The sequence below is a fragment of the Muscardinus avellanarius genome (assembly GCF_963383645.1).
Source record: "Muscardinus avellanarius genome assembly, chromosome: 15".
Classification (NCBI taxonomy): domain Eukaryota; kingdom Metazoa; phylum Chordata; class Mammalia; order Rodentia; family Gliridae; genus Muscardinus; species Muscardinus avellanarius.
The window spans coordinates 88,075,149-88,095,788 of record NC_137801.1 but is presented as its reverse complement, the minus strand read 5'-3'; the positions used below and the strand labels follow the sequence as shown (position 1 = coordinate 88,095,788).

Genomic DNA, 20,640 nt, shown 5'->3' with positions numbered 1-20,640 from the left:
GAGGTCGTTGGGCCGTTGAGCAGGGGTCTGAGCACTGTTGGGCCGGACCGGGAGCAGGCTTGCTTTGAAGGAGAATGACCCCGGCCCCGTGGGGTCCAGACGGTGGCGTCCTAAGAAGTGAGGTGGCCATTTTTCCCAGATATGAAGCATGGGCCACAGAGCTGGCCCGCAGCGGCTGTCCACCTGGAGCGGCAGGGTGTCCAGGAAGAGGAGCAGCAGGAGCGGGGGCTTGAGCAGGTGATTCTGCACCAATAGCCACTCTTCTGTTCTCTCTGTCTGTGACAAAAGAAGTCGTCTGCAGGGCACTGGCAGTCGATCCTGAGGCGTCTGGGTTTCCTGCCAGGGCTGCACCCGGGACTCCCCTGCCTCGTGGGGCCAGGCCGGTCCTGAGGCTGGCCCGGCGCCCGCTGCCCGCGCGGGCTGACCTGCGGCAGCATCGGCCCTGCGCTTCCTCTCACTGTCGAGGGCACGTGTTGGCCTGGGTCACTCAGTGGCCAAACGTCGCCTTCGGCACAGACGTGCGCTACACACTCATCCAGACCACACGCTTCGGGGCGTTTTAGGGAGGAGGAGTCAGACAGTCCAACTGGGACAGACATGTGTTTAAGGACAAATATTTAGACCATTAACTGTCCAAACACAATGATTACGTCTTTGTGACGATGCAAAGTAGCGTCTGGAATCGAGGTAGTTTGTTTTTCTTTTCATACAAAATAAGACAAAAAGAGGCAGCTGTCTTTTGTGAGTGCGTTTAGGCGGGAAGCTGTCATTACGTCTCCTCTTATGGAGTGCATCGATGACCGCGTCTGGGTTGAGTTAGCACTTCACTTCAGATTTGGTCATTACAAATTCGCACTGGGGAGCTGGAGTCGGTAGGCTTTTTCCCTTGGTGCAGGGGGAGCTCTGGGGAGCTCTGGTTTTGTTTTTGGTCTTCACTGTCACTAAGACAAAGACACAGCCGTGTGTAAGACTCCAGTGTGGATTCCGGAGAGGAGGTGCGCGGCACCTGCTTCCTGCTGCGCGGCGTGATTTCACGGAGGTCGCCACGCTCTGGAGTCAGCAATGTGTATATTTATAGTTCACGGACTCCTTCCTTCCTCTCTCAGGATCTGATTTTGGCTAGAAACACTATAGTTACTGAAAGATAGTCATTTCAACTGTGTAAGCACCTGCTTCAAAGGAACGTCTTAGGTGAACTGGTGTGTACAGAGCCGTCTCTGAACAGCAGTTCTCTTGTAGGATGTGTGTGGCGCTGGGACTGAAGCGGGGATGACCTGCCTGGGGGCTGTACCTCCCAGGCCTGTTTTATTTTTTGTTTTGAAGCGGTTTCATTAGCTTGCTGATCGTCTTGCTGAGTTGCTGAAGCGGTCCTCGAGCGCGTGGTCCTCCTGCCTCAGCCTCCCAAGGACGGGTTACGGGCGTGTGCCACCTCATCGCTTCTGCAGCTTTGATGGAGAAACAGATGAAATAAATTTTTTTGGATGGGAAGCTATTCACATGACAGTAGAGGGGACGCGGGCTCATGTCTGTATCCTAAAGCAAGCCCAGGGTTGAGCTTTGTCTGACTGCATTCACTGGAGGGCTAGTTTTTTGCTTTTTCAAACAAAGTTAATTCATTTGCCTTATTAAAGGCTGTGGTCGTGGGGGCCACGCGTCAGGGACTGGCTGGGATGAGCGTCGTGTGGAGGAGCGTCCTGTGTCCTGTCCTGCTGGTCAAGTGGGGGCCACCAGGGGCTGTGGAGACCAGCAGTACCGGGAGCACATGGGGCCACAGGCGTCTCCGCCACGTCTGCTCTGTCTCTTTCGGAATGGGTTCAGCGCTGTGGTGTGAGTCCACGAGAAATTGGTTCTGTCCCCGGGTCCTTTATGGCTTTGGAGGGTGTGGACCAGGGTCGTAGCAGAGGGACGCCTGGCCCGGGGTTAGGCACAGGCGCCTGTCCCAGCTGCTGCCCGTCCAGGCCTTCCTCCTGGACCAGTGGCTGGGCTTCCACTGTCCGGAATCCTTGGACACTGGCACTGCACTTGGTGGGCGTGTTCCCGTCGTGTGTGTGTGTGTGTGTGTGTGTGTGTGTGTGTTTGTGTGTGTGTGTGTGTTGGGGACAGCTCGAGGGACGGGCAGGATAGTTAGGTAACATGGTGTGAGTGGGAAACAGATGAAAGTGCACAGCCCGCCGACCTGAGCCCTCAGGACCGCGTCTGGCAGGAGGCACGGCCAGCGGCGGCAGCCTCACGGCCTGGTCAGTGGAGCGCTCCTCGTGCTCCCTGAGGTCAGCAGGAGCGGCTGGCGTTGACTTCAACTCCTGGGAGTGCAGCACCCGTGAGGCTGAGGCCGTGCGCCCCAGCGGCTGCTCCCCAGGAAGACGCACGGAGGGGCTCGTCCTCGGGACTCGTTCCCTTGCTCGTTTATTTTTATTTATTTTTTTAGTGCTGGGGATTGAACCCAGGGAACCTCCAAGCTACACCTCCAGCCCTTATTTCAAATTTCTTACTTTGAAATGGTCTTGCTAAGTGCCTGGAGCTGGGCTCGAACCTGGGGTTGGCATGTCACAGCCTCCTAAGCACTGGGATTGCAGGCGTGCACCACTGCGCCTGGCTTTCTTTTTTTCTTGTAGCTTTCGCTTTCATCTAGTGGTTCTGGGATTGATAAAGGACACCGCCAGGTATAAAGTATGCGTGACAACAGACCTGGAGGGAGGCGTGGGCCGGCGTGCTCTGAGTGAGGAGGGGGCTCACAGCTGGGCAGGGACTCCAGCAGCTCGCCGCGCACCGCGGGCCACCTTGCTCAACGCTGGCCGCCCGTCCTCATCTGCTGTGGTAACTGAAGCCAAGAGGATGTTTCTGGAGATAATTAAGGAAGCAGAGCGCCGAGTTGGATAAACAGTCCGGAGTTTTTATTTCTCGCATTGAGCATTGAGCTTCAGAGTGGCCACTGGTGCTGGCGTCTCCTCGTAACGGCTGCACCGTCTCTTTGGAAATGGGTGCCACGCTGGTGTGTGTCCATGAGAAAGTGGTTCTGTCCCCGGGTGCTTCATCTTTATGGCTTTGGGTGGCTCTGTAAGAATCCCCGTGGGGAGTCAACAGAGTTGGGCACCTGAGGTGTCTGGTGGAGAGAGCGGCAGGTGCGGCCTGCACACGCTGGGGAAGAGCCCGTGAAGGCCGTGGTGTGACCGCCCTTGCACTGAACACCTGCTTGGCGCGGGCGGGCGGTGGAGAGCAGTCAGGGTTAGCTTGGCGGCTGGCAAGCTCGTTATGAATCGACAGCCTCGTTTTATTCTCCTGCCTGGGTGGCGGCCCCACAGAAAGCCCTTTCCGAAAGCCCCAGCCTGATTTCACTATCAACCACTTAACCACGATATTAATTCTTTCAATCGCTGAGCTTTTGAGATCTTAAGTACCGTATGAGTTGGGCAGGGGCTCCTGGCTCAACCAGAACAGTTCAGTAACTAAGTGACATGCGTCTCTGAGCCCTGGAAGTACCCACGCACACCTGTATGGAGAAGTGGATTCATTGCACCTTGTGGTATTTTGCCACAGAAAATGTTACCAGTAAGTTCTGGCTTTCAAAAAAATTATTTCTAGTTTAAATGAAAACTCAGCTGACACATAACACTTTTGACAAAGCTGCCTGTGGCTGACACGTTGCATTACGTCAGTTTTGCTATTGGCTTTGTTAGAAGCTCAGGGAAGAAAACCTGACCCGGTGTCCCCTTCGCCTGGCGGCCCACGCCTCCGCCGGCCCCACACCTATAGCTGCTTCACGCTGGGCGCCTCGAGGCACTGTGGCCAGGGTGTGGGCGACCTTCCCTGGAAACACGCGTCGTGGGTTGAAGTGCACCTCGGCAAGACTCCCCTGGAGAGTGGGTCACGCGCCCGTGAGCTTGCCCTCTAGGTTAGAGGTGCGCCTTTACCTGTTCCTGCTTAGTAACAAGGACTCGGCAATTTTATTATCCTGCTGTCAGTACTACAGTGGTCAGGCATAGTGCAGGTAGCAAAATGAAGTGTTTTGCATTGGTATCCACCCTTTCCATAGATGAAAATGTCACCTGGTCACCTTTTTCCAGGCTGCCTGTGTTAAGAGTTGGAGTAACAGGAGAGTTGGCTTGAGCCACAGGAGGGTGGAGCTGTGAGGTTCCCAGCGTCCCTGCCCTTGGGAAAGCTCCACCATCATGGTGGTCTATGCTCGGGAAGACGGGGCAGACCAAGCCGGCTAGTGCTGAAACCAATGAACGCCTCGTGGCTCTACCTGGTACCGCCAAGGGCTGGCCGCTGATCTGGTCAGCTGGGCCCTGTTCTTGCTCTGATCTGCTCTAGAGTGGTGAGAAACTAAATGTGGCAGTCACTACGCGACCCTAGTGATAGGTGCAGGGGAGTGCCCCCCCCCCCAGGGCTGTCACTGGAGAAAGGAGCTTGGAAATTTATGTGTCAATAGACAAAAACAGACCCTTCTAAGCTACAGGAATAGGCTGCCTTTTAAAATACTCAGAAGAATTGTCGTATAGTCTTGCTCTGTAAGAATCGCCATGTACATGTTGACTGTCACTGCAGGGTAAACATTGGCCATTATAATTCTAGGTTGATAGACTCAAGAGTAAAAACTGTATTTGCTTCTCAAGAAGCAAACTGCTGAGGGACTGGAAGGTGGAAGAACACTTCCCTGAACTCAGTCCCTAGGACCAGAGAGAAAGGACCGTCACAGGTGTTTTGTTAGACCAGCTCAGAGAGATCTTTTCTTCTGCAAAAGTTGTTTATGTTGTACATTACTGTTTATGTTGTACATTACTATTTTGTAACAGCTTTCCAAAATTGCATCTAAGTACAGTTGGTAGCTGGTTTACTAATCCGAAGCTATTGCCAATTACAGTGTGTGCTAAGCCCGGTCTAAAGTATCCTCTTTAGTAATTCAGCTTTCCTAGCCCGTAATGCTCTCTGGAGACACAGATCAGGCCCAGGGCATCTCCGGTTTCTCGTCCCTTGTGCAGTGTGTCTGAGGGTCTGGCCTGAGCCTCTGCCAGAGTGACGGGCTTGTGGTATGGCAGCCTCCTGGGCCTCTCTGGCCAACCGCATGGGTCTGTTCATCTTTGTGTTTATTTGTGCTAACAGCTACTGGACTGGGAGTGTAGCCCAGAAGGGCTTCCAGGAACCCCAGTACCACACACACACACACACACACACACACACACACACACACACACAGCATTCTGTCAGTAAAATAACTACTTTTATTAAGACAAGGAAAAGCAGACCATCTGCTTATCTCTTTATCCAGAACCAGCAGGGTTATTTGGAGGGTGAACCAGTTGGGTTTGGCCACGGGGATCTAGCTCCCTCTTTGCCTCTGGCTAGGCTGCCACTAGTTTTGATAAGCTGACTTCTGTGGTGCATCTGGTTGCCAGCTCCAGCCTGAGTCAGAGAGAACCTTCTGAACCACGCGTGCAGATCATAATGTTTAGGCCTCATCTACAGGTAGGGGGACTAACTGGAAACTATAGAAAGTAGACTTCCAAGTATCCTTGTCCAGGAAAAACTTGGCAGTCAGTTGAAGTTCAGTGTTTAACCCATAAGAATGTAGAATTTTGAGCCAGGCATGGTGGCACACACTTGTAATCCCAGCATTGGGGAGGCTGAGACCAGAGGATTGCGGTTTGCGGACAGCCTCAGCTACTTAGTGAGGCCCTTTGCAACTCAGTGAGACCCTGTTTCAAAATAAGGAATAAATAATAGGACTGGGGGTGTAGCTCAGAGGTAGAATGCCCCTGGGTTCCATCCTCAGTACTGCAAAAAGAAAAAATGTAAATTTTGGTGTGTGGGGTGTTGCTACACCTAGAACCCCCCCCCCAGTGTTGTGGGTGGTGTGTGCTTAACTGTGCTGTTGTAAAGAATTGGTGGGAAGCCAGGTGCATTTGGGAGGCTGAGGCAGGAGGACCACAGGTTTGCAGCCAGCCTCAGCTACTTACTGAGCCCTCCACAACTTAGTGAGACCATCTTTCAAAATAAAGACTAAAAAATAGGGCAGGAGGCATAGCTCAGAGGTAGAAAACCCCTAGATTTAATCCCTACTTCTGCAAAAAAAAAAAAAAATGGTGCATTTCTTGATTGCTTGAACATAGAATAACTCAGCTAACAGCTCTGTCCTGTGAACTGTGCGACCGACATCTTTCTTCCCTGGTAACGGGTTCTCCTCACTTCTACTCCAGGGTGGAAGGCAAGTTTCTCAGTCAGTCCGTAGTAGGGAAGGAAAGGCTGGGCTTCCCAGAGAGGGAGGGAGCAGGTGGCTTTTGGGAAGGCGTGAGTGCTTGTGGCTGATACCATCTTTCTCTGTTCTGGGACCTGAAGCGCCTCCTCTCCCTAGGTGCTGTTTGAACCCGTCTTTCTTGGCTGCGTCAGCATAGAGGCAGAACACAGTTGGCTTGCCTAGGGCCCCGGGCAGCTCCGCAGAGGCCAGCTCACCTGGGTTTCCTAGGCTTCCCTGACTTTCTTCTTCTATGTCTAGGACTTTTACGTTGTCTTAATAAAAGTTATTTTACTGACAGAATGAATTCTTTTTTTTATTTTGGTGGTACTGGGGTTCCTGGAAGCCCTTCTGGGCTACACTCCCAGACCTATTTTTTATTTTTTATTTGGAAACAGGGTCTCTTTAAGCCAGCAAGGCTGGCTTCGAACCTGCACGATCCTCCTGTCTCTGCCCCCCAAGCGCGGGGATTACAAGCGTGCGCCACCACGCCCAGCCAGAATGAATTCTTATATTCCAATGTTTCGAATGTTATTGTTTGCTTGTTTTGTGTTGCTTTTTTTTTTTTTTTTCCGATGCTAGGAATTGAATTCAGAGGCATTCTACTTCAGAGGCATTCTACCTCTGAGGCACACTCTCAGCCCTCTTTATTTATTTGGAAATCTCTCTAAATTGCTGAGGCTGGCCTTGAGCCTGCAGTCCTCCATTCTCTGCCACTGGGATTACAGCTGTGCACCACCATGCCTGCCTGCCTGCTTTCCTTCCTTGTGTGGTGTTGGGGATGGAACCTAGTGTCTTGAGCGTGAAGCAAGCACTGGCCACTGCACACCCGCACACCCGGCCCTCCGGTGGTGTGTGGGAGTGAGCCAGGATGTTTTCAGTTCTCGATATCCCGAATCTTCGGTTCTGTAAAAAGAAATGATTCCGCTTCTCTCGTGCACTGGCCCAAATGACCTGAAGTCAGGAAGTTTCCAGAACCGCGAGCGTGTGTGGGTGGGCTCTCCGCCGGTGCCTGCCCATGGCACCGCCTCGGGCCACATGGCGTGACTTCTGCTCTCTGCTCCCGTGCAGCTTCCATGAGGCAGTCTCAGCTGGACCCCGGAGACTTGCGCCCCGAGATCTGGATCGCGCAGGAGTTGCGGCGGATCGGAGACGAGTTCAATGCGTACTACCCCAGAAGGGTAAGTGAGCTTTCTCCACCCCTTCCTCCCCACTGCCTCCCCCTGTCTTTTTGAAACAAGAAAACGTGGTAAGAGGAACATGCCAGTTCCGGAAGTGAAGGCCTTACCCGCTTGTGACCTCCCGCTGTTCCTCGTTTCCATTATTTTAAGTGATGGCTGATAGCCAGGCCCAGTGGGGCACACCCATCATCTACTGCCTGGTAGGTGGGAGGCCGAGACAGGAGAATTACAGGTTCAAGGCCAGTCTAGGCAACTTAGCGAGACCCTATTTCAAAAGTATACCAAAAAAATTCCGAGAGTGTAGCTCTGAGATAGAATGCCCCGAAATTTAATCCCCAGTACCAAAATTTCTTTTTAAAAAGTATTTTAATAAATGGTACCCCTTAAATAAAATAGAATATAAGGCTACAAAGATATTTTTGAGCAGAGACCTTAAAACATTAGTGCTAAAATGGTTCTTTATGGGCTTTGGGATGCTCCCACCTAGGTGTTAGGAGCATAGTGTGCAGTCCCTCCTAGGTGCTCCTGCGCTCCCTGTAGGCAGTGTGGGTCAGCGTCCCAGTGATGTTTAGGTCTGCTCCCAGCCGTAACCTTAGGGCCTGGCGACTGGAGCCACGACCCTCCGTCCCCACTACTACCCTGCGCAGCTGCTGACCAGCAGTCAGCTAGCGGTAGCCTGCAGCTTGGGGTGTGCAAACCTTAACTAAAGCAAAGGGGCTGCCATGTAAAGTTTGAGGTGCCTTCTTGTTTTTAAATGAGCTAACTTCTGTAGAAACAGGGTGTTTAAAAATATGGATATTATGTTTTTATTTGCCTGGTGGAATACATGTGATTGTTCTGTCTCTTCTCACAGAGGACACATTTTAATGTGTGGACTTTGACTCCAGGTGTGAGGGCTGCCATGAGCCCATGACGGTCCTGGAAGGGCATGCTAACAGATGTGTCATCAATGTAATTCTGATTTCTCAGAGTCTTTCAAATGCCTGATGTGAGGATAGTTGTGTTGATTTATCCAGAAGGGAGATACGGAGTGCTTCAGTGTTCTTTTTTGTTGCTGGGACCCAGAGTACCTGATGACCACAGCTTAGAGGAAGGGAGGTTTGTTGCTCACCGTTGCGGACGCTTCCAAGGTTTCGGCCCACGTTGGGCGGGTGACGTCTGCAGAGCTCAGGGCAGCGCAGAGCCCAGCATGTCACCCTGACGGCCTGCCTTCCCTGACCCCCAGGAGATCCATCCGCCCATCCTGCGCCATCACTCATGAGGCTGGCGTCCTCACCACCCCGTTGCTTGGCCTTTCTCTCAAAGTTGAGCTTTCCTTTGAGCGCGGGGACATTCTGTATCGGGAGAGAGTTACGGTTGTCAATAATGCCCCTTTTTATGCTGCACTTAGCTCCTAGCACTGTTTCTCTGGATGTTACTATACACTTCGTAAAGGCGTTTCTCCGAGAGGGAGGGCTGCTCAGGGACACCTGATGCCTGTCCTGCTGTGGGGACCGTCTGCTGTCTAAGCAGCCATCGCTGCCTTCATGCTGTTCCCTGTTGGTTGCCTTGAGTCATTCCTGGCCGTCTGTCTGTATATCCTGCCGCAGACTCTTCTGTAACACACAGACCTTTTCCCCTGGCCAAGGAATCTCTTTCTGGTATAGAGTCTCTGTTGGGGAGTCGTCCTCTCACCTTCCTATGGTGTGGGGGTGTTGGGATTCTATAATCACAGCTGCGATGCCGATGGGGACTGTTGCACTGATGGACGGGCCGAGGAATGTTTTACAATACTGTCTGATTGGACATGGCGCCATCCACCTGCCACGCATTGAGGCTCACAGAGCGTAGATTCCTTCCCGGCCTGGATCTGAGGTGGTGGTTTTCTTCGTAAGGTTGGTTGGCTATGACTTGCTCAGCTGAAGTGAGTTGCCTCCAGGCCCCACCTTGTTTCTCTACAGGGATGTGGGTGTCCCCATGAGTGGCTCAGCTGTCGTGAGGACGGGGGCCGCCGTGATATAGGAGGTGTGTCCTTACGCAGAGGTAGGACGTGGGGCTCAGGGGAGGTCTGCCTGAGTAGGCAGGCACCATCCAGTCCTGGTTTTGGTGTCCTGTGTCTAGAGTCTAGCAGGATGGGTCATTGCTGACAGGCAGGGAGTCACCACTGGCCCTGGGCAAGGGACTGGCCATGACCTGTCTGGAAGGGCCTTTGTGCCCTCATGGCAGGTCTGACTGGGGAGGGACAGCCTGCGAGGGACCTGCCCCAGGGTCTTGGGCCAGGCACACCTCCCCATTCTCTCGGGTTGTGTCTGGCCTTGGCTGCAGAGCTGGCTGGGTTTGTGTTTTGTAAATCTTCTGGAAAGCATGAAGGATGGAAGCCCAGCTCTACAGCAAGCTCCAGGGGCTGCCCAGGTGGGAGGGCGTGGGCAGCCACACCCACGGCCCTGCGGAGGCTGTCAGGTGGTGAGTGGACCCAGGACAAGGCTGGGGCATTTGTCTGGCAAGGCCCGCCTGGCGACACCTCCCAAGGCTGCGTCACGGTCGGAAGTGAGACCTGTGCCCGTCCTATTCCCAGCTTCTGGAAAAAGAGCTTTGCAGTCTGCCTCGGCACACTGCTCTTCATCCGTGCTTCTCGTGGGCAGGTCTGGATCATCTGGGGCTTCTGTGCAGCCCCCAGTCAGGACTGAAACCACCTCAGGAGTTGGCTGGGTTACTGGCGGAAAGACTGAGGATCGATTCTGGACCGGAACCCATTTTTCTTAAGACAGAGGCAAATGTGTGCTCTAGCGGGTGTAAAGAGCCACTGCACCGGGACAGCCCGGCAGCTTGGCAGGGACCCTGAGCCCCGCAGCCACAGGCAGCCTTCCCTGATAGCTGTCGTGTTGGGGACAGCCATTGTTGAGGACTGGCCTCAGAGACAAGAGGAAACGAGAGGAGTGGGCGTGCATGCCCTTGTGAGCCGCGCGTGCTGCTCTGCCGGGGCCTGCCCCTTTGGCTGGTGTGGCCGCTCCTAACGTGCAGGGCGCAGCTTGAGAAGTAAGGAGGGCGAGGCCGGCCGGCTGCGTGGCTCAGTGCACAGAGGCTGCTGGTTGGCAGTGGCAGGCGTGGCTTGGCAGGCAGCCCTGCGAGGAGCCAGGTGGACTCCAGATAGTGCGTGAATCCCTCCCAGGTCTGCCACCATGAGGCAGAACGTCTTCTGTCTACACGACTCGCTGACAGGTGATTGAAGTGCGTGTGTGTAGCCCTGAACCAGAAAGTTGGGGGAGAGTGGCCACGGAGTAGCTCTGAGGAGACAGAAGTGCTGATGTTAGAAATGCCAGGCTCTGTCAGCGATGCCCAAGCGAGGCCAGGCCTCAGGACAGCCACGGGAGCTGGGCCGGGGCCGTGTCTCAGGCAGCATCCGGGAGGCCTTCCTTAGAGTCGGAGTCTAAAGAGATAAACTGCTTCCTATTACTGTTTGAAAAGCACGACCTAAGGTCAGGGTATCGGGATTCAGACCCAACTTAACGTGTGACGTGGAAAGCCGTCCAAGGCCTCGCGCACGTACGGGCATCCACGGGCCGCAGAGTGGCTGGCGGGCCTGTGACTGACTCCTGGAGTCTGAGGACGCGGCCCGAGGCCACGCCACTTCCACACCTGTGGGGCGGCACGCCTTTGGTGCCCCCGTGTCTGAAGAACCCGCTGGGGCTTCTCTCCAGTGTGTGGGGCCAGATTGGCCTTGTAGGAAGATGGCACTCCTGGAGAAGCACAGGGCTTCAGGCCGGCTCTGGCAGCGTCAGGCCCTTTGAACTATAATCTACACATTTCACGCTGGCCCTAGCAAGGGCGATGCCAGGAGCCTGGTTCACCTGTCTCTCAGGTCCAGGATACGGCCACGCAGGGCTGGGCCGGGCACTGGCGTGTGTCAAACGGCTGGCTGTGGGGCAGGCTAGAGGTGGGCGCTGCCGAGCCCCTGTGCAAGAGCTCCAGTCTGGCGGCCCTACTCACCTGCAGGGGTGGCTGTAGTCCTGAAGATGCCGGTGCCGGGCGGGACTTCACAGAAGCTGGCGGGGCTGTTCTTCTAATCTCTGGACGAGGAAACGAGAGAGGCACATGGGGAGAGGCTTGGCCCTTCTGCACAGCCAAGAATAATAAGCCTCTCGCACCACCCTTCCTAGACCCGTGCCTGGAGCCCGAGTGCAGAGGGCTGGGCTGGGGCCCAGCGTGCCGTGGCCCTCGGCGTTTTCCTGGGCCCGGGGTGTTTCAGAACAGCGTGCTGCTGCTCTCAGTGCAGTATTTCACCTGCTGGTACCTCGCACAGGTGAAAGGACTGCCCGCTGGCCCTGTGGCTGGCCGCAAGCACGTGCACGTCGGGAGCTGTTCCTGCCACCCCGCACGGCCTGGCCCAGCGAGCCGCCCGACGCCTACCCCAGACACACCTTGGGCTGCCTGAGCACGGGTGCACACAGCCCCAGGGGGTGAACTTGAGGTGACATTCACCCCACAAGAGGCCTTCAATAGGGCGGTTCCTGTGAGAGGGGAGAAGCTGCCGCGGCGCCTTGGCGCGGGTGGAGGCGAGGCCCCCCAGCGCACAGCGGCCTCCCCGCCCCCGTGCAGTGAGGCAGCGAGGCACATTGTGTGAGTGCCCTTGTTGCGTGGTGATAATAGCCACCCAGCCAGTGGGGCTGGGCACCCAGAGCAGCAGCAGTCCACCTGCCAACAGCAGTGGGAGCTGAAGCCGCCCGGGGCCGTTACCAGCCTGAGGGGGAGAGGGCTCAGCACCCGGCCCTTTGCCCTCTTCTTCACTCTGCAGCCGTTTAATGTGCCCTTGGGTGTGGCGTGCCTGGCGTGTGCAAGGCCTGCTTCCAGCCCCAGCACCACAAAAGCGCGCACACCGCACTGCCGGGTTGGGAGCAGAGGGCGGGAATCCGAGCAGCTTTGTCCCAGGAGGCGCCCGGCCTCGTCCTGCGCCCCAAGGCGTGGACCCCAGACAGCCGCATTCAGTCCACTGGGCCTGGAGCCGAAGCACTCCCTGCCAGAGCGCCCTGGGCTCACTCCTCAAGTATTCACCACTTGAAAGGAGATCTGTGTTTTGTTTTGTTTTTTCCTTTCAGTACTGGGGATTGATCTGAGGGCATCCTACCTTTGAGCTGTACCTCCAGCCCCATTTTTTTGGTCCGTTTGAAGCAGGTCCTCGCTACGTTGCTGAGGCTGGCCTCAAACCTGTGATCCTCCTGTCTCTGCCTCCCAAGTACTTGGATTACAACATGTACCATCATGCCCATCAAGAGACATGTTATTATATGTCTTTATATATTATCTTGTACTTTATATGTTAGATATACTTTTAATTAACTTTTTAAATTTGAGACATCTTGCAGTCAGTGTTGAATTCTGTAAGAGACAACTTTTGGACAAGTTGAGTCCTCTGCGCCTCGGCGGCGTCCCGGCATCCCATGTTTTACCTCGTGTCCTGACGCTTGGAGTTGGGCTCGCCTCGGCTGTCAGTGCAGGTGTCGTCCTGTCTCCTTGTTACTTTGTCAGGAAGCCAGTGCCGGGATGGGCTTCCCTCCTCGGGTCAGTTCTGATTCCTCTCAGGCTTTATCTCTGCTGTGCGTGCCTGTTTTTACCGTAAGCCCCTCAAGTTTCCAGATCGTGTGTGTTGTGCTTTCTGTATCTGCGTCCGGCGGGCTCAGCCTGAGCTGTGCTGTTGGGTCACCACAGCCCTGTCCTCAGCTCAGCTCTGCGGAGCAGGGGCCCTCCCCCACCTGACGGCTCCCGGGTGCCCTTCCATCCGCTGCTGTGCGGCCACCTCCAGACCCGCCCAGGCGTGGTGCTGTTTTGACCCAAAGACATGTGCTAGGTCATTTCATGAGTGGTACATTGGGGTGCCGGGTCATCTGGCGCAGTGTCAGTGAGGTGCCAGGTCATCTGGCGCAGTGGTAGAGAGATGCCGGGTCATCTGGCGTGGTGGCAGTGAGGTGCTGGGTCATCTGGCGCGGTGGGACGCCAGGTCTTTTCATGAGCGGTGCAGTGGTTGCGTCTTGTCCCTGGGCTGGGTACCAGAGTGAAGGATGGCTGTGTCCTGGGCAGCTCTCTGCAGGTCGGGCTGGTGTGGCGCTGGTTCTGCAGGTATCTGGACTCGTGCTTCCCCGATACCTCCTTCCCTCGATGGTGCGGGAGATCATTGATTCTCCATGAATACTTTGGCACTAAAGCACCGCTCAGTCCCTGATACTTGCGTGGCTGCTCCATGTGGCTTGAAGACCTTCCGAGCCCTACGGTTCGTGGCTGTGCCTGTGCATTCCCCGCAGCCCCTGGCAGGCCAGCAAGAGTACCGCTTGGGTCTGGCCCACCAGCCCCAAAGAGCCCCCGTGTCTGTCGCAGGAGCTCCTTGGCAGCCCTGCCTGAACCCCTGGGCACCGTCGCAGGCACGTTTCCACACCTCCAACAGAGCCCCGGGGCTTAAAGACAGCCACCCTCTGCCACTCTCAGGGATTGGCCTCTGGGGCAGTTGTGCAGCGTGGCACGGGGTTTCCTTCGGGCGTGTTACAAGGAATCCAGTCCTTGCCACCAGCTAAGACCTCGCCTTGTCTGGGCCACCCTCCTCTCCTGCGCAGTCTCCTCCAGTCTCTGGGTAGAATGCCTTTTCCTCTCCTGCCTCCTGGCCCACCGCACTGGCACATGTCCCCTCCGCCTGTCCTGATCACAGTGACTCGTTTATTATCTTGTGCCTGTCAAGTCTGGGGCAGACGTGTGCTGTGACTTAGGTCCGCTTGTGAAGCAGGCGGGGGTAGGAGCCCCAGGTCCAGAGAGGAGCGTGCACCGACAGGAGCACAGAAGGGCCTGTGGACATGTGGGGTACCACTGAAGTCAGTCACCCAGATCTTGGCACGTGGAGGCTGAGACAGGAGGGTCATGGGAGGCCAGCCTCAGCAACTTAGCCCTTACTTGAAGATTTTTTAAAAATTTAAAGACCTGGGGGTATAGCTCAAAGGTAGAATGTCCCTGGGTTCAACTCCTAATACCAAAAAACAAAGTCAGTTTCTTGAAATGGCTGAGCCCTCCTGTCACTCCTAATCTGGACCACAGCAGTGTAAAGCCCAGCACGGTGGGCCCTGCTTCCCATGCACTGATGGCGGGGGGGAGGGGGAGAGAGAGAGAGAATGTACTGTAGGACGGGTTCATGTAAATCGCTTGTACTTAGGAGCAGACCTGTTTGTTTTAAATAACCCCCTTCACCCAAGTGCGTCATTGTGATAGACCTCATTAAGCATTTTTGCAATTTAGACTAAAAGAGTTGCCCAATTCTGATCTAAGAAGCGTGTGTCTCCCCTAGAGGGGAGACCTGAGATGATCTTGGAATGGCTTGCCAGGGCCGCCAGAGCAAAGCTCTGCAGTCAGGCTGGCGTAAGCGGCAGAGATGTGCACGCCATGATCACTGTACTTGGGAGGCCGAGACAGGAGAGTCACAGGTTCAAGGCCAGCCCCGGCAACTTAGGGAGACCCTTTTTCAAAATAAAATATAAAGGGTTTCTAACTTAAGATAGAACACCCCTGGGTTAAATCCCCAGTACCAAAAAACAAAGCCACAAAGCCGCCCAGTGGCCACCCAGGCTCAGTCCTGGAGGCCTGAGTGAGAGGGCGTCCTCAGCACTGCCCCCCCCAGCCTCTGCTTGGCTGGGAGGGCCGTCTGCCGTGTCCTCTGTGGCATCCTCCACGCGTCTGCCCTGCTCTGCTCTCCTCCCTGAAGACACTGTGGGTCGAGGACGGCCGTCTCCACGCGCTGCCCTAGCCAGGTCGAGGACTGGGGCGCACAGGCGGACCTCTGGAGTGTCAGGAGGGCGGCTGCCGCTGACTGCTCACTTGAGTGTAGTCACGAAGACTGGCCGGCTGCAGTGTGAGGGAGGCAGAGCCTGAACTTGCTCTTGCACACAGACTCCTGGGGCCAGGAGGAGCCAGCGGTGGGGCAGGCCACTGCGCACGGGCTGGGGTCGGTGACTCACCCTCAGGGCTCCCTCCACGGGTCCACGGCTGTCACCCTCAGGGCTCCCTCCACAGGGTCCACGGCTGTCACCCTCAGGGCTCCCTCCACGGGTCCACGGCTGTCACCCTCAGGGCTCCCTCCACGGGGTCCACGGCTGTCACCCTCAGGGCTACCTCCACGGGGTCCACGGCTGTCACCCTCAGGGCTCCCTCCACGGGGTCCACGGCTGTCACCCTCAGGACTCCCTCCACGGGGTCCACGGCTGTCACCCTCAGGACTCTCTCCACAGGGTCCATGGCCGTTATCCTCAGGGCTCCCTCCACAGGGTACACGGCTGTCATCCTCAGGGCACCCTCCACATGGTCCATGGCCGTTATCCTCAGGGCTCCCTCCATGGGTCTATGGCTGTCACCCTCAGGGCTCCCTCCACGGGGTCCATGGCCATTATCCTCAGGGCTCCCTCCATGGGTCCATGGCCGTCACCCTTGGCTCCCTCCACAGGGTCCACGGCTGTCACCCTCAGGGCTCCCTCCACGGGGTCCACGGCTGTCACCCTCAGGGCTCCCTCCACGGGGTCCACGGCTGTCACCCTCAGGGCTCCTTCCACGGGTCCACGGCTGTCACCCTCAGGGCTCCCTCCACGGGTCCACGGCTGTCACCCTCAGGGCTCCTTCCACGGGTCCACGGCTGTCACCCTCAGGGCTCCCTCCACGGGGTCCACGGCTGTCACCCTCAGGGCTCCTTCCACGGGTCCACGGCTGTCACCCTCAGGGCTCCCTCCACGGGTCCACGGCTGTCACCCTCAGGGCTCCCTCCACAGGGTCCACGGCTGTCACCCTCAGGGCTCCTTCCACGGGTCCACGGCTGTCACCCTCAGGACTCTCTCCACAGGGTCCATGGCCGTTATCCTCAGGGCTCCCTCCACTGGGTCCACGGCTGTCACCCTCAGGGCTCCCTCCACCAGGTCCACGGCTGTCACCTTCAGGGCTCCCTCCACAGGGTCCACGGCTGTCACCCTCAGGGCTTCTTCCACGGGTCCACGGCTGTCACCCTCAGGGCTCCCTCCACGGGGTCCATGGCCGTTATCCTCAGGGCTCCCTCCACGGGTCCATGGCTGTCACCCTCAGGGCTCCCTCCACGGGTCCATGGCCGTTATCCTCAGGGCTCCCTCCACGGGGTCCACGGCTGTCACCCTCAGGGCTCCCTCCACGGGGTCCACGGCTGTCACCCTCAGGGCTCCCTCCACGGGGTCCACGGCTGTCACCCCCAGGGCTTCCTCCACGGGTCCACGGCTGTCACCCTCAGGGCTCCCTCCACGGGTCCACGGCTGTCACCCTCAGGGCTCCCTCCACGGGTCCATGGCTGTCACCCTCAGGGCTCCCTCCACGGGTCCATGGCTGTCACCCTCAGGGCTCCCTCCACGGGGTCCATGGCTGTCACCCTCAGGGCTCCCTCCACGGGGTCCATGGCCGTTATCCTCAGGGCTCCCTCCACGGGTCCACGGCTGTCACCCTCAGGGCTCCCTCCACGGGTCCATGGCTGTCACCCTCAGGGCTCCCTCCACGGGTCCATGGCTGTCACCCTCAGGGCTCCCTCCACGGGGTCCATGGCTGTCACCCTCAGGGCTCCCTCCACGGGGTCCATGGCCGTTATCCTCAGGGCTCCCTCCACGGGTCCACGGCTGTCACCCTCAGGGCTCCCTCCACGGGTCCATGGCTGTCACCCTCAGGGCTCCCTCCACGGGTCCATGGCTGTCACCCTCAGGGCTCCCTCCACGGGGTCCATGGCTGTCACCCTCAGGGCTCCCTCCACGGGGTCCATGGCTGTCACCCTCAGGGCTCCCTCCACGGGGTCCATGGCCGTTATCCTCAGGGCTCCCTCCACGGGTCCATGGCTGTCACCCTCAGGGCTCCCTCCACGGGGTCCATGGCTGTCACCCTCAGGGCTCCCTCCACGGGGTCCATGGCCGTTATCCTCAGGGCTCCCTCCACGGGTCCATGGCTGCCTTTTCCAGGCTGGCTTACGCACTCCAGCTGGGGTGTGTTACCCAGCAGAATCTGCGGGCTACACACTCACTTTGACCTCTTCATCTTGCACTCCACCCTTGGAGGCTTTGTTTAATTGCTTTAAATTCTCCACCCCTGAAGCCACGCCCAAATCCGAGGCCGGGCCACAGCTGCCGTTCCCCATAGACTCCAAGACCTTCTCCCTGGCAGAACAGCTGGCGGCTGCTGTTGGGTGTTTGCAGGCTCCGGCGTTTAGGTCCTGGCTTCTCTGCACTCATCCTGCAGCCCATGGCCCCTGCCCCGTGCTGGCGCCAGCGACCGCCCTGCGCCTCCGTCAGCCACCCCGCTCGCCTGGCTGGAGGCATCATCTGAGGGTGGCCAGTTGCAGAAGTGGGGGCAGCCAGCAGCGTGGGCCGCCCGCGTAGACAGCGGGGCCGCAGCCACAGTGCCCGCTGTCAAGAGCCTCCTGTTGGCACCATGCTTCGGCTCAGTGCTCATGGCTTCCTCCACTAGTGGCGTCCAGGAGCATTGTTGCCGTGTTAGGCACTCGCCCCACCCTTGTGCTGCTGTCCGGGAGGGCCGGCCTTTGCTCAGTGAGAGGCTGCAGCGTCCCCTTTCATCACGGAATTAGGCTCTTAGCTGAAGCTTTCTGCATCCCCACCTCGGCTCTCCCCGCGTGGCTTCCCTGCCCTTCCTCCAGGGTCGCAGCCAGTGTCACCTGCTGCCCCTGTTGGGTTCTCGCCCCGGAAGCTGCCAGTGCTGGGGCTGGGAGTCCCAGGAGTGAGCAGTGGGGTCTGTCCTCATGACCGGGGGCCCTGCCCAGCCCGCCTGCTGTCTGCTGGCACCGAGGGTCTCCTGAGACCCCCAAAGCCACTGGCAGCCTGTCACCACGGACACCTTCTCATTTGAGTAAGCCGTGGTTTTATTTTGAATAAGCCTCTTTGAGCCTGTTAATACTCGTCTTCCCTTAAGTTACTCTCACACAGAAGGAGCAAAGTAATTTTGAAAGTTAAATCAAAACAAAGCAATGTCGTGCGTACGGCTGATGAAAATCGCAGGCTGTGGTTGCGGAGCCCTCTACAGGGCTCGCAGGCGTGATCTCCAGCGTGCTGGGGAAGGCAGGGGAAATGCCCTGGCCGTGGCGGCCGGAGCGCCCTCATGAGCTGTGTCCACGGCAGAGGGCCGTGCCCCCACCCGGGCCTGTGTGGTGACTGAGGTTTCTCACCACCAGAGCGAAAGCGCTTTCACGGGGACCGGGGACAGTGCGGCCGGGTGCCCTGCGGGTTAGTCACTCGGGACCTGAGCAGGGCCAGTGTCGGGCTCTAGTGTGAACAGCGTGAACCAGGCCCCGTGGCACTGAGGCCGCCGCTGTGTTCTGCCGCCTTGTCCTGCCCCGCCCTGCCCACGCCTCGCGGCTATCCACGTGGTGATTCAGGACCCAGGGCCTCGCTCTGGAAGAGCCTGGACACTCGCTGGGGAGGCACTGCCTCTGGGTGGGAGGCGGGGTGGACACGCCTTGGGTCAGTGAGCTGCTGCACAGGCACCGCTTCACTTAGCTTCTTAGGGCAAATTACCCCAAATCGCTAGGCCTGCAAATAGTCACCTGAAGTTCACCCTCGGGGGAGTCTGAACGTATTTGAATGTCAGTGGGCACGGTAGTTCCTTCTCTGCCGAGTTCGTCCTGCCTCCCCATCGTTGCCGGCGGACGCTCCGGCCAGGGGAGCTGCCCGTTTCTTGAGTTCTTTCAGTGCTCTCTTTTCTTAGCCTTGGTTTGCCTGTGCTGTGTGCAGCAGGCTGGGAGGAGTTGGTGTTAACGACACAGTGCTTTTTAAGGGTGTCTTTCATAACGATTAAGATGGGATTGGCTGTTTACTTAAATGTGCGCACTCCAAAAAAATGTTAGGGAGAAGCTAAGAAACGTTGCTTTTATTGTTTCAGGTCCTTTTGAATAATTACCAAGCAGCCGAAGAGCACCCCCAGATGGTCATCTTGCGACTGTTACGCTACATCGTTCGCCTGGTGTGGAGAATGCGCTGACAGCCCCGCAAAGCTGCGCCGGGACGTGTGCAGACGTCCGACGACGAGCCCGGCACCTCGACCTCCTGGTGCCATCGCTGTGTGGCCAGCTGTCTTCCCCAACAGGTGTGGAGGGCCGGCAACTCACCCAAGGACGCCGCCTGGGGCGGTCACCGTGTGGCAGAAATTCTAGTGGAAAGTTCTTGTGAATGTAAATTTTTTGTATAAATCATGGTTTTTTTAGAGCAGGATTGTATGTAAGAATGGTGTTTACATGCAGTATGCTGAGTTTTCTCCCCCCTCCACCTTCTTTAATAAGAACAAGCTTTTTCAGAGAGGAAATGGAAACTTTTTAAGCAGCTCACTCATGAATAATTTGTGTACTAAGATTTTAAGAACCTATTGCCTACTCTCAGAGGATTATAGACACCCTGCAGTGGAGACTGAACCGGCTAATTTCTAAAGCTGCCTTAGTTGATTTTTAGATACTGCAGAGCGTTTTAACCAGGCAGAGGTGCCACACACCGCCCTCCGTCCCGCCGTTGCCGCCTACGTGAGCTTTGGTTTTCAGAAAACACCGGAAGCTCTTGGGAAGCACAGCTGATGGCAGCGAAGGCCTTTTGTCGCCTTCGTGTGCTGCCCCGTTCTGTAAATCTTTATTTACCTCCTTAGACTCCACTGTGTCCGTGGCTTCACACTGCTCTCCTGTGTTTCCTCGATCTGGGTGCTTTCACCATGAAACGTGATCGGGACAGAGCAGGCGTCGCACCTGCCTGTCTCTCCCAGCTGCATTGGCCGACCGGCTGGGAGGTGCTTGGGGTGGTCTGCTTGTTCTTCTGGGCTTGTCATTCGTGTCCTGAAGGGGTAGCGACACGTCCCTGCCCGGTCTCAGGCCCAGGAAGTCAGGGAGCCCGTGCGGCAGCATCCTGCTGCCCCCACCTCGCGCCTGCGTGACGCGTGGCGTGGTTGTGCTTTCCTTCCCGCTTGCTTAGGACAGCCGGACCTTGCCGGGCGCGTGCCTCCCCCGAGGGCGCACACTGCCAGGGGAGTGCATTCCAGGAGCAGGCAGGGCTTGCCTAGCACCCAAAGGCCCGGGCTCCAGCCGGCAGAAGCAGCCGCTCCCTGGGGGAACCCAGGACGGCCAGGCAGGGTGGGGGAGTCTGTGAACCCCGTAAGAGTCATTAAACAACTTTTTCAAAGAAGTACATGAGTTTCCACGTCAGTCAGCAGTGCCAACAACTGTTGTATTTGCTTTTCCCAAGA

At 57.1% G+C, this 20,640-nt stretch overlaps 1 protein-coding gene across 1 annotated transcript in view; it reads left to right on the top strand.

The window, feature by feature from the left end:
- BCL2L11 (BCL2 like 11) overlaps window positions 1–19,398 on the top strand; it is a gene marked incomplete at both ends in the record, with an annotated part of 30,495 nt that extends 11,097 nt beyond the window's left edge. Inside the window, 2 exons of the mRNA XM_080711448.1 lie at window positions 7,301–7,410; window positions 19,300–19,398. Coding sequence (XP_080567574.1) covers window positions 7,301–7,410; window positions 19,300–19,398 — 209 coding nt within the window. The remainder of the gene's footprint in view (window positions 1–7,300; window positions 7,411–19,299) is intronic.
- Between the last annotated feature and the right edge of the window lie 1,242 nt (window positions 19,399–20,640).